General features: G+C 32.2%; 1 protein-coding gene across 2 annotated transcripts in view; it reads left to right on the top strand.

Annotated features, from left to right (window-relative positions):
* The window catches only part of LOC106667853 (potassium channel subfamily K member 1-like), a 66399-nt gene that overhangs the window by 35671 nt on the left and 16839 nt on the right, over positions 1–13889 (top strand). The window contains exon 1 of one of the 2 annotated variants that reach the window (XM_014396074.2): positions 11756–12054. The exons of the other annotated variant lie outside the window; for it this stretch is intronic. Coding sequence (XP_014251560.1) covers positions 11847–12054 — 208 coding nt within the window. The 5' untranslated portion in view covers positions 11756–11846. Of the gene's footprint in view, positions 1–11755; positions 12055–13889 lie in introns of those variants that run through there. 2 annotated transcript variants of the gene reach the window in all.

Genomic DNA, 13889 nt, shown 5'->3' with positions numbered 1-13889 from the left:
GAGGGAATCTGGACTTGGACGCAGGGCTCGGAGTCCGGGGTAATTGGACCCTCCTAAACACTACATTTCCCTAAGGGAGTACCCCTTGGGATTCAGTGCTGGGCTTTTCCCTCAAGGCCTATTACATTCCAGAACAGGAAGGAATATAAGAGAAAAAAGAAGCGTTTGTCCTGTCAAAAAAGTTTGTTATGCTGATAAAGATACAAGACGGTTAAGACCAAAAAAGGAATATTTAGTTTTTAAAAAATAAGTATTAGATTCAATAGGAGCGAAGAGAATGTACCAAGATGGTGCTGAATTGGAAAACCTGTTTGGTTTTAGAACATGCAGGAATAGAGAGGAAAAAAGAAAAAATGCTGTTATTAAGGTGCTAACCAGTACATCCAAGCCCATTTGAGACATGATGATCATAGGGAGAGAGAGAGAGAGAGAGAGAGAGAGAGAGAGAGAGAGAGAGAGAGAGAGAGAGAGAGAGAGAGAGCATAATAGAAAATATGCCAAGGCGAGATAGAGGAAACTATGAAAATCACTTGCTAAGCAAAAACAATCCACGAACCTCCTTACGAAGAAAATTTAAAAAAAAACTACAAAAGACCGTAAAGGGAACTGGAAGACCCTCCGAATCTTAAGAGGTTTCTTGACGAGACAGTCCAGACACCACGGGCTTCTGGGTGGTGACACAACAAAAAATTTCAAAATTTCAATTTTTTTCATTCTGATTGTTGTATTACGTCTCTTCTCAGGATTTTACAACCAATCAATGCACCACAAAGGAGTGGGAACGGGGAACAAACTCCGACAGTCGAGGAATAGGAGAAGCAAAGGTGTAACATTTGGTACTTAAAAAATAAGCACGCAGATTCCATGCCAATGTATAGTGTGTATCGTATCTGATTTAAAGTACAGGAAGAGTGGAACAGTTTGAAAATAGGCTTTGCTAAGTTCTGCAAAACTACTTCACTGTTGACAGTTTACAATTAATATAATTTAATTAGAAATAACAAAATGGTTATTTTGTTCTGTACAGTAATTCTTTTAAACTGCGTAATATTTTTATTAAAGAATTTATTTATTGACGAAAATGCCAGTACTAATACAAACAACAAACATCTTAAAATCAATTAACCATAAAAAGAAGACTCATAAACAATAAACATATGAATAATTAACAACTAGTCAAAACACACTAAAACATGACGTCTCATAAATAGACTATAGATAAAATGGACTAAATTTACATCTGTAGTGAAAGAGACGTACAAAACTGGCTAAAGCAAAACTAAAGATTATAACAAAGTACAATTATCAACATAATAAACAAATCAATTAACCATAAAAAGAATCATAAACAATAAACATATGCACAATTAACAACTAGTCAAAACACACTAAAGCATAACATCTCAGAAATAGACGTACCAACTGGCTAAAGCAAAAATAAATATTACGGCAAAGAACAATTATCAAGATAATACACAAACGAAATATAAAAAAACCTCAAAAGTGACAATGGACATCTATATAGAATAAGATATTTTATGCCATATAGACTAAATGGGGCCGCAGAAATGCTAAATTCTTCTTCTTGCTTGGAGACGGAGAAACAGAGTCAAAAGGATTCAGAAAATGCTGTTTCTGCCCTGGTTTAAAGTTTGAAGCGTTTATAAAAAAATACCTATTATTGGTTTGGATGTTTATTGACTTGCAGAAAATTAGGTTTGGGTGATGAGATCTTCTTTAGAGGTTTATATGGAGCTCCATAAAAGAAGATCTCATCACTCAAACTTAATACCTACTACATTTCTAAAGAGTATAAAAAATGAAGAAACCTTAAATTCTAAATTAAAAAATCCACCACCACAATAAAATCCGAAGCAATCAATGAAGATGGCCAATTGCTGAAACTTGTCAGACTGAACAAAGGAGAGAGGCGGGTCAAAAGGCATAAATTCATGAGGAATTTCATGCGAACATTTTCAAAGTTGTATGAAATGTGTTCTGTTAAAACGTTCCGACTTTCTGGTTTAGATTTGATTTTAATCGTCTCTTCGTATCAAAACGAGTCAACATTTACAGGTTGCAGACGTCCCGGGGGTACGGTTGAAAGGAAGGTCCCTCTCTCTGGTTTCCCGATAAGGAGCAACCCCTTTTCGACAGAAATAGTTCAAGCGCGTGGGTAGTGCACCCTTGGGATTGGTGCCTTTTCTCCGAGATCCCAGGGACAATCTAGGAGGGCGAGACGAATTATAGAATAAGGAAGAAATTGTCACTCCGAGGCGAAAACACGCGTCGTGACGCAGAAACGAGCTCAATTCTGGGAACAGGGACTTGTAATAAAATTTTAATTATGAAAGGCGACGTGGCAGTGCGACTTTAACGTTTATTTTTTATTACATTTATACGTTCGAATAAGTTGGAAATTCGAATGGGGAAAGTGGTCACGTTCAGGCTTTAATGCTGTTTTTCTCCAGTTCTTTTTTTACAGCCAACCTAACTTCCTAACACAATTAAAAGAAGGAAGCCGCACTAGTGTATAGGGTTTCCAGATACAGAATGATCGGAATAATAGAACTGCTTTTGGAAAATTGGAACATAATACCGATGAAAGAGAAAAGAAAATCCACATTTATAACTCACAACAATAAAACCAAGTCGTCAACCTTGATGAACTTTGTGCTTTCTCAAAATAAAATTTTCGAGCTTAATTTTGATTTGTATCAGAGGAAATCAAAATAGAACAAAGATGGGTGTGTATGTCTGAAATATGAGGTAGGCGGCAGATAAATATAATAATTATTAATTAAGTAATATATAGAATAGTAAGTAAATAGATATAAAGAGAAAAAATCCAGAAAGAATTCGTAAAAGTCAGAAAAAGAATAAAGGATAAATAGGTTAAGAAGGCAAAAGCTTACGGAAGAGAGAGAAAAAAAGAAAGTAGGAGGGAGAGAGAGAGAGAACAAAAGCGAGAGTTCGAATAAAATGAATATTTCAATAGGCAAATAAATAAATTGATAATTTAAAAAATGTATATTATTATATAGGTAGACAGACAAGTAGTAAGAGAAAAAGAAAACAGTATGTGAAAAATTGAGAAAGAAAGAAAGAGAGATAAAATTTGATGTTGAATAAAAATCTTTTGTTGCAATGTAAACTGTTTTGTTGTATAAAAAAAGTTTGTACATAAAAGCATCAATTTTTACGTTATTATTATTAGCTTTTAAGGACGTCTTAACGGCATTTCATGCCCTAACATTTAAACATTCTATCTTAAGTCACGTCTGAGTGCTATAAAGCTCTGATTTACTCATAAACTAATCCATTTTGTTGCCATCCAAAGCTTTAATTTATCCATTTAAAATAGTTAATTTGGAAGGCCAAATGTATGAAAAAAAAACATTTTAAATTGTAAAATTTATTCCTGTTCTTTAATTAGAATTTCGAATTTTTTCCATAATTTAAACATTTCCCACAGACTTGTATGGCCAATAATAATAATAATAATAATGGGGACAGACTAGCAACAGTCTCAGCATGAGTATAGGCTATATATCCTTTTATTCTTCTATTCAAATATGAAAAATAACTAATGCTACTTAACAATAATAAGAAACAAAATCAATAATACTTTCTTATTAACATTGCGATTTTGGGCATGTACATTGCGCAATTTGTATTTTCTTCTGTTTCATTTTTCCTCTCCGGCAGCCTCAAAAATTCCTGAAAAAAAAAGAAATCTTGCACGCACAACTCTCATTCAAACACTAGCAGACAAATATTCAGTGGCATAACAATTTGGGAAAAGGTCTAAATCTCATTATAAATTACAATAAAATTGAGAAAGCTGAAAAGTGCTCTTCGAAACAAACACTGGGGAACTCATTTAAATCACTCGGAAGGTTATAGTAAGTAGTAAGCTTACTAAAAATATTTAGTACTATCTGTATTAAATGATACCTCTGGTCATTTTATGAATTTTATCATATTATTTTCAATACACTCTGACTTATAAGGGAGTTAGCAACCATTGTTGTTCTCCCAACTATACAAAATGGCGAGGACGTCCTGAGACCGCTTAGTCGTCTGACGGGATTATAGGGATGGATTATTTTGCTGGGCTAGTCACTAGTCGGTTAGGGTTAGTGGAGAGTTAATCGTGGAACTTAGAAAATTTGCTGGTAATTGTTTTATATACAAAGGGCTTTTAGAGGTCGTTGTGGAACATGGTATTGGAGACATAGAATGAAGACTATAGTTCTGAGGACTTTGGATTAGAAAGACTGAACTCGTTGAATTTATGTTGGTTTAGCGGTATCTGATAGTCCTAGTCTATATGCCCAAATCTGTTTGTAGTGTTTTGTAGAGTGACTGTATGTTTTTTGTCGAACTATAAGATTTGCGTCCAAGTACATGTTTTTGAGGAATGTTATGTGGGGTTTTGTTTCAGAGGATAACGTTTATTTTTCTCCTCCCAAGTTTGCTTCATTCGGCTATTCGTTGGACGTGTGCCTAGAGATTCTACGAAGAAATTGCGGGATTGGGATCAGAGGAAAGTACGGCAGTGTCGCCTGCAAAGGATGCAAGTAGGGTAGAGTGTGTAGTTGGGATAACTGAGGTGTAGAGGAGGTACAAGATTGGTCCGAAAACAATAACCTGTGGCGCTTCTTCTTCAAGTAAAATTCCTACCACAGATAATTCACCAAGCAAAAATACTTAGCCTAAACGTAGGTAGGTTTGCATTGAACTCTCTAGTTTGTCTGTCGGTGTCTGTAGTGACTTGTGGTGTGAAAACTTAAGTGATTTCCGTGTCTGCCACGTTACATGCTGGGCACTCTAAGAGTCGGTATTGTGAATCGACCTTTATTGGAATTATTGTACTTAAAAAATCAAATCCCCTCCTTTGAGATGGGGAGTTGATGTCCGAGTGGATCGAGGTCACGATAGCTCAGGTGGTGGAGCAGCGGCGTATCTAGCCGAAGGTCGTGGGTTCGAATCCCTCTCGTGCCATTAGCTTTTTTTCATCTCAACTAAAAACCTTAATTAATTGTAAAGTATTAATTGGTCAAGCGGACCACGAAATTAGTGAATTTATTTATACACTCCAAGTCGTGTCATCATTAGGCCGAGGGGTTCATAAATCATAAATGTGGGCAGGTTTGGTGCCAAAGACGTGTTATTATTACTATTATTAGCCCGGTAATGCGAGACAAAAGGCAAACGTCTAAATTTTTCAATAAATGTGTCAATTCCAAAATCGATGCTACGATAAAATTCGACTAATTTTAGCATCATGTCCACTTGAGGCTAATTTTTCTTTTTTAAGTACTTTATAAGCAACAAATAAAACAAGACAAAAAGCGCAGTGTAAAACATGGAAACCATCAACTGAAATATTCATACTTTTCAAGTTAGGCTTTAACTTGATAGGTATTCGACATGAGACAAACGAACGACAGTTTCAAACTTTGTTGATCAACTCTGTTTTTACAAAAAATAAATCTTAAGAAAGCGCCTAAAGAAAGAAAACTTGTGTTGATATTTTATTATCAACTTGTTATAAAAATTTTTTCACCAAAAAGATCGATTTGGATGATATTGGTTCCTCCATGATGGTCTTAGAAAATAGCCGACCATGGGGGGAAAATTGTTTGCGTGCAACCAGCAGGCAAATGAGCCTAAATTAACTTCTTCTTGGGTTGAAAATGAATAACACAAACTTGCTGAGTACTTAACGCCGATTTTGGTAAATATTACGAAATAAACCAAGTGCAGTTAATCCAGTACTTCTTTTTATACTTAATTTTTCCTATGCGTTTTTATAAACGAGACAACAGATGATATTCCTTGTATGCTGAAGAAATGGGTTTCTTTGGACGAGAATAGCAGCAATTTTCAAGAGAAAATATTTTTTTTAAAGAGTGCGAGTCATTTGATAGATAAATATATGTATTGATTATTTAATATATCGATAAACTGCAATAAATAGAAACAGTAAGAGAAATGTTAGGAGAGAGAGTGCGTGGTGTGTAATTTTGAGTACTCGAATGAAAGTAAAATAAGGGAAAAGAGAAAGGACCAGAAGTAAAGTAGCATATTTAAAAAAAGTTTAAAACATCTTTTTATTTGGAAAATTCTTACAAAAAATCTCTAATTTTAAACTGAAAATCCTTAATAATGTCTCTATATTTGTCTGAAAAAGCCAAACCGCAATAAATCGATTGAACTAAGCTGAATCCAAAATGAAACAATCGACTATAAACAGGTTAAAGTAACCTGTCACAAAAAAATGTTCTACATTTTTTAAAAAGAGGAATAATCTTGGAAAAAGTTCAGAAACGTCAAATAGAATTATTTACAGGGGCAAAGGAGGTTATTGCCATCAAGATTAGATTTTGGTATAAAAGTCCGAATCCTTCTCCCTTCCACACGATTAAAGATTATCTAACAAAAGCCTGATTAGTATAACAAAAATCCTTGTACCCACATTTTGAGATGATTTTGATAAAATGTCAAATTAGTTTTTCTATAAATTTCGTCCAAATATTTCTAAAATAAAATTAGATTCTAACCTGCAAAATTAATAAAATCACTTGACTGCAGCAGTTTAATTAACAATAATTATTAATTTACCGGTTAACAAATTAATTTCAAAGCACCTCATACAATTTTAGAAATTTTCTTTTTGCAATTTATTTTATATCTCTGTCGTATTTGCGTTTTACAGCAAATCTGTGTATTAAAATGTTTCTGCTAATAGTAGGCATGAGTGTATGGCTTCTCAAAAGAGCCCACACTCAAATTTAATTACTTTTCATCCTGCTACCCCTTTTTCACTGGGCCCCCCTTTTCACTCTCGCATTCGCCTCCCTTTTATTTCTAACGGAGTTACCAACCTATGTTTATATAATTACGACCGTTTTATCTTCTACACCCGCCTAGTGTTGAGACCTCTTTTTACATTTTAATTATACAGAAATGCTTAACTTGGGAAAAAAACGTACTGGGACTTCCAAGTATTTTTTTTTCTCTCCCCAGGTAAAATTTTATTTGTACAAGCCTACAATGATGACATAACAATATATACGAACAATATAAATCTTAAAAATATTTTGATTAGCTTATTATCATATAAGCTGATTATTAAAGTAAAACTTTTACAGGAAGGCTTTGGCTAATTTCTATTTCATTTAGAAATTTACTACTTTCTTAATCTCTCTCTCTCTCTATATATATATATATATATNTATATATCTCACTCACTCTCTCTCTCACTCTCTTTCTCTCTCTCCTCTCTCTCCTCTCTCCCCAAAAACCATAACAATAGAGTCTACAAAAAACATAAGAAAACAAAAGTTACTTATATACTTAGAAAATAAAGATAGACCAAAGATATAAATGGCAAAGTATAAAAAATTACATATTTCCTGCAATTTGTTGTCAATGTACACTGGACTGAAAAACATTACAAGAGCTAATAAAAAAAAATCTGTACCATGGTTTGCACCAAAATAAAAGTGAGAACCAAACTTTATATAATCTTCAGAAAACAACTACACAATAAAATTAGCAAACTATAAACACCTAAGGAACAAAGTATGAAACATAATTAGAAATGCAAAATATAATTAGTTAAAAAATCAATTCAGTAACACTAAAAATTTGAAACACTTTTGGAAAAAATAAAAACACAATCTCACAAAACAAACCACTAACAATAAAAATTCATTTACAATTTTTCTTCTCAATACTTTGCATAAACTAGAAATAAAAATTAATAATAAACAAATAACTAATTAAATAATAATGAAAATTAAATTAGTATTTTTTCTGTGACATGGATAATTAATTAAACCTCAACCAATCTATAATAGTCTTCTATGTAAAGGATGACTCATATAATTATATAAATAAATTCTTTCAATTAATTAATCTTTATGTAAGGTATTGGTTGAAATGAAAAGTCAGTGTCACGTGCGGGATTCGAACCCACGACCTTCGGCTAAATACGCCGCTGCGCCAACCACAACCACTTCAGATATCGTGACTTCGATACACTCTGACACCAACTTCCCACCTTTTCATTTCAACCTTACATAAAGATTAATTAATTGAAAGAAGTTATTTGGCCAATCGGACCACGAAATATAATGGATTGATGAATATAAATAAATTTGAATTCACCCCCATAAAAGTACAACATCCCCTAATAGTATTACGAAACTATAGTACCATACAACATAACAATTAATTTCCTAAAAATATGCAATAGTATCCAGAAAATTAGTAAAGTATTAGGTCGTATATTTAACGAATCAACAATCAAAAAAATATATCCACGTAAGTGAAAAAGGTTCTGTGCTCTACCCATTCCTAAAATACCCCAAACAGCAGATTTTAAATCTTATGGCCTTAAAATAATTAGTACAGGATAAATGCTGGACCGGCACAGGGTCACTTACGGGGTCTGTCGCACTCGGAGTGTTTTTGAGTTATTCAAAAACTTTCGCCATTGTGCGATCTTCAGTGAGGAACTCCATCCTAGCGGTCTTAAACCTCATAGATCTTAGCCATCGACAGTATGCATCACTCATTGCTATTATCAATATTGAAAAATATGAACTTTTGAAAATCAATAATTCAATGGTTTAACTCATATTAAAAAACAGATCCCATTCCATATCTCACTGACGTTTAATTGAAAGAGCAGTTCCACAAGGCTCAACTCTGTCTGCTCTCTTGTTTTCATTAAACATAAAAATATCACAATGAACACAATGAATGAAACACGCACACTTAATGTACGCCGATGAAATATTTATTTATACCAAAAGCAAAGTAAACGATATCAACATAGCCAAGCTCAATAAAAATCTAAAACCCTGTCAACCTGGACGACCCTACATTGTTTCATAATCAACCCCTCAAAATGCAAAGCTATCTTCATGGGCTACTCGAAATTAATTTTTTTAAAGTCGTTACAATTCGTACACTTAATATGCATTCCTCTTCAAAATAATCTTAATTATTTATGGTTCATTAAATAATACTTTTTCATAGAAACCACAAACTGGATTAATGCCCGATAAAATACACATTAACATTTATACAATAAAAAATTATTAAAATATTAAAAAATTTAAATCACAATAAAATTGGTTCAAACATTAGTAATGACACACTTCCACTGTAATATAATAGTCATAAGTAATATAAAACAAACCTCTCTAAATCAATTTTAAAAAAAGCTTAAAACATGTGCATACATACATCCCTTGAAATTTGATTCCCCAATTTATTATAAATTTTCAAACCTAAACATATTACATATAATACTTCTACAATTCCATTCTAATGCGATCTTTCTGTGTAAAATAATTGACTCAAAAACTCCTCAATACTTAATCAATCGTTTTTAACATCAGAGAGTACCCACAATATGAGAACAAGAGCAGATCAAAGTAATTCTTTCAAAGTAAAATCAGCCAAAACCCCATACCAAAACACATTTCACAAATTAAAAATCTAAAATCGTTCAAAATGAAACTTAAAAAAATCCTGGCAAGTAAATATATTTAAATCCAAAATTTCAAATTTTCATAATAACTCATCAGTATTGACTTAGTTTGTATCATTTTTTATTGTAATATGTTAATATTATCGTAATATTTACCGTTATTCTATTGTTGAAAATATTCTCCTATCATAAAACAGCTATACATTGTTTTAAATAAAATTTTAAAGGGAAATGGCATCAGAATATTAGTGTTAAAAAAAAGTTATGTCATTTACAGGTTGCTATTGAGCCTATCCAAACTTCAATCTTCTTTGATGTTACTCAAAAATTTTGTTATTGTAGTATTTAGTGACCGTTAGTTAATGATTATTTGAAGATCGTGAGATGCGGTCTGGAGTGACGTAGGTTTTACAAAAACATTTTCTTTATCGTATCAACGTTTCGATCTTTATTCAGATCATCTTCAGGGACTGGGATTTATAAACATAGTTGAAATTATACAAATACATGTAGGATGTGAATTTATATAGAAACACAAATATAGTACAACATATAAAACAATCATTACACTCCATACAGCAACAATTCTACATAGTCTAACTAAATCCCCAATAATTAATATCTCCTTTCGCTAATCCCGTCATGAAAGGCTGACCAGGCCCGAACGACAAACCATTACCCTTTTTTAACATTGTCGATCCATTTCGCCTCAAAGAAGCCGACTTCTAATAGAAAAATGAATTTTATCCCCATTTTCTTCCCCACTCCTTCAAAATCAAACATATATAAACAAAAAACATTAATATCTCACTAACTCTCAACATGACTCAACAGAGACACATCTACACAGAAAACGCACACTCTGAGTGAGTGCAAATACTTTGATTAAAGCTAAAATTTCTAAATTGTGTACATCATTGTATAAATTCATACTCACACCTCACATGTATTTGTATAATTTAAACAATGTTTATAAATCCCAGGCCCTGAAGGCAGCAAAATAGAATTATTGGATGTGTAATGATTCTTTTATGTCAATTAGGCTTTTATATGTTGTATTATATATTTTGTGTGTGTTTCTATATTGTGTACATCATTGTATAAATTCATATTCACATCTTACATGTATTTGTACAATTTTTTTAATATTTATAAATCCCAGGCCCTGAAGATGATCTCAATAAAGATTGAAACGTTGGCACGATGAAGATTTTTTTTATTTATTTGTTGCCTATGTAGGATAGTATACTATACAAATATGTACATGATTAATATATCATACAGCACAACACTAGCACTAATGCCAGCACTGCACCGGTAGAACACATGCTTTGAGGAGCCAGCCATTGCTGGCACTCAGTGTGTATGACTAGTTGTCAAGGAGGTCCCGAGGCCATCGTCGGTTGAGGCGACGTGGGTGGGTTTCAGGATGGGAATGAGTGGATAGGGCTCGAGCAGTATAGTTAGGATGGTTGGAAAGGTTGGTATTGAGGGTTTGAAACCTGAACCGGATTAGTTCGTTGACAAAAGGTATGTTGAGGTCTTTTCCGATATGAGGTTAGTGATATAATAACGTGCTTTGACAATTTGTCTAAGGACTTTCGATTGAATAAAGAAACATTTTTTTAACCTACATCACAGCAGACCACATCTCACGATTTTTAAATAATCATTTTGTTATATATTTAAAATCACAATTTAGAGTCATATTATTTAATAGATTATATTTAGTGGTCTATTGACCAAATTACTTCTTTCAATCTTTTTGTGTAAGGTTTTTGGTTGAAATGAAATTATTTAATAGTTAACACATTCAAGATTTTCTAGTTAAGCATTTTTACATTTTTACGTGGTTATAAAACATAAACAAGGCAGTGACTTTTGTTTCTTTTGTTCGAAACGCTTGTAAGGAAATACGACTTTATTATCTTATCAAACGTATAATCAAGAGAAAGCCGGCAATGTGACAAGCGCTTAAAATACAATAACAAGGATCATTGCTACTTCGTTTAGGACGAAAAGTGCTCGTTAAATTAAATTCGCAGTTTGATTTTTATATAATTATATGTAAATTGGATCATTTTTCTTTAAAATATACGAACAATGTGGGAATTTTTTCACGATGTTAATCTTTGACATGGCTTTTAGAATTTTTTTTCATTAATTATCCCGGTATGGATTATCTGATATTAAACCGTCGTCAGTATCGGGTCAAGTGTCAGTATACAAATTGAGCCCTGATCGAGAGGATTCCGTCCCTTCGTCCTGGAATGGTGGGGGCGAGCGGGCCGAAGAGCGAGTGAGAAGTCAGGCGAGTTGTCCCCAGTGTGCGATGAGCATCGCCCGGGCTCACACCAAGCGTGTTCTGGGGGTGAGAAAATCTTCTTTTCTCCTCTTTCTATTCACAGTCGGCTACATCGTCTACCTGGTCGCCGGGGGCGTCGTTTTCGCCGCCCTCGAAGCACCGGCGGAACAGCAGCTCAAGTCGGAACTTTTCGCCCTCAGGAGGGACTTCCTTCTCAAGCACCCATGCGTTCCAGGTACCAAAAAAAAAATTTTCTAACAAAAAACGGGGGACACGAGCTTAATTCATTTCTAAAGCCATGACTTTCAAAATTCAAAAATTCTCCCTTAAACGAAAGTTTTGCCCTAATTCATGAATTAAAATGTTGAAAATTTAAATACTTAACGGCTCCAGCTTATGAATTTAAGCTCCATTGTCAAATTGGTAAAAATGCAATCCTATTCGACTACATTGTATACCATATTTGACTATATGTTTCTTGAAAAAATACATATTATTTACAAAATAACATGACATGGTATCGTACTACTCTTCTCTATCTGGTAAAACGTTTTTCTCCCCCCCCCCCAAAAAAAAAATCTTTTCCTAATGCCCATTGTGATTACTTGATAAGAAACTGAAGAATCAATTAAATTAAAATCATAATCAATAAAAACAAAAAAATAAAATAATGATTTTTTTAAATATAAATTCATTTTAATGAAAATCAATGCAAAACTACACAAAACCAAAAGTAATATAAAAATCTTGCTTTATGTTCATGTTTTTTTAAAGTATTTACATATATAAAGCTCATTTCAGGAGAATTTTTTTTTTTGTTAAATTTGTTTTTAGTATTTTTTCCAACTGCAATTTACACTCTCTTGCCCATTTTTCTTTGTATTTTCTCTCCCTGTATCGACAGTTCTACGGATTTAATATTTTATTTATTTTAGCCTTATAATTGCAAATGTGTTTTTTTTTATTTGTTTACTTCAAAACCTTTGATTTAAAATAATTATCGACTTCAAATTAACACTCACCCTAGATACCGAAACCATCAATGAACAAAATAAAGCCAAAAAATTAGTTTTGAACTTTACCTTACATTATATCGGAGATAACAAGTATTCCGTTGCATTGATATGCTTAAAATAATTATATACACAATACATTCTGGTTATTAAAGCATTTTTTAGTGTTTTTTGTAACCATATAAATTTTATTTTTAATTAAAAAAATTTTAATTTTATTTCTTCTTTTTTTTCTCATACTTTATCAACAGTTATATCCATTTATTTATTTTTTAAGTATTTCAAGTTTAGCATTAATTGTTTGTTTATTTTCCAAAATAATTGCCTGGTTTTTATTGTGGTTTCTGCTAAGGAAGAAACAATTGGACAATCTGAATTAAAAGCAATTAAAATTTCAAAAATAACAACTAAATTTATTATAAATTTTATTGTGTTGTATAGCATTATAAACCTTAATCTTGAATCACTTTTGTTTAAGCTGTTTTGGTCAATATAATTGCTAAAATTCCTCTTGCTCTAATTTCCTTCTTGATTTCTTAAGCAATTTTAACAGTTGCATCGGTTTTATTTTATTTTTTTGTATATTAGTATTTCAGCCTTAAACTAATTAATTGAAATGCTTTACTTCAAAATCTTTTCCAAATTTTCATTTACTGGTTACACAAAAAATACCAAAGTTTAACATAAATTCTACATTGCATTCCCTTATTTTATTAGTTATACTTCTATTTTATTGTAGTTAAATGCTTGCATGGATCATTTCTGAATAGATGTTATTTATTTTAAGCTGATTTTGGATATTTTGCCAGCGTAATTGTATAAATCCCTTCTTGTCCGATTTTCTTACTGTTCTCTCTATCGGTAACAATAGGTCATTCATTATTTATTTAATGAATATTAATATTTTAGCATTAGCATCAGTCATTTAATAAAATGATTTATTCCAAAAGTTGGTTATTTTCATTTCTGGCTGAGAATCTGAACAACTTATGACAAACAAAAAAAAACAAGTTTTAACATTAATCCTGTTTCCATTTTTATTTATCATTTTTACTTA

Source organism: Cimex lectularius, unplaced genomic scaffold (genome assembly GCF_000648675.2).
Source record: "Cimex lectularius strain Harlan isolate CLEC.00 unplaced genomic scaffold, Clec_2.1 scaffold87, whole genome shotgun sequence".
Classification (NCBI taxonomy): Eukaryota; Metazoa; Arthropoda; class Insecta; order Hemiptera; family Cimicidae; genus Cimex; species Cimex lectularius.
The sequence above is the reverse complement of the archived record's forward strand: the minus strand, read 5'-3'. Positions and strand labels throughout refer to the sequence as shown.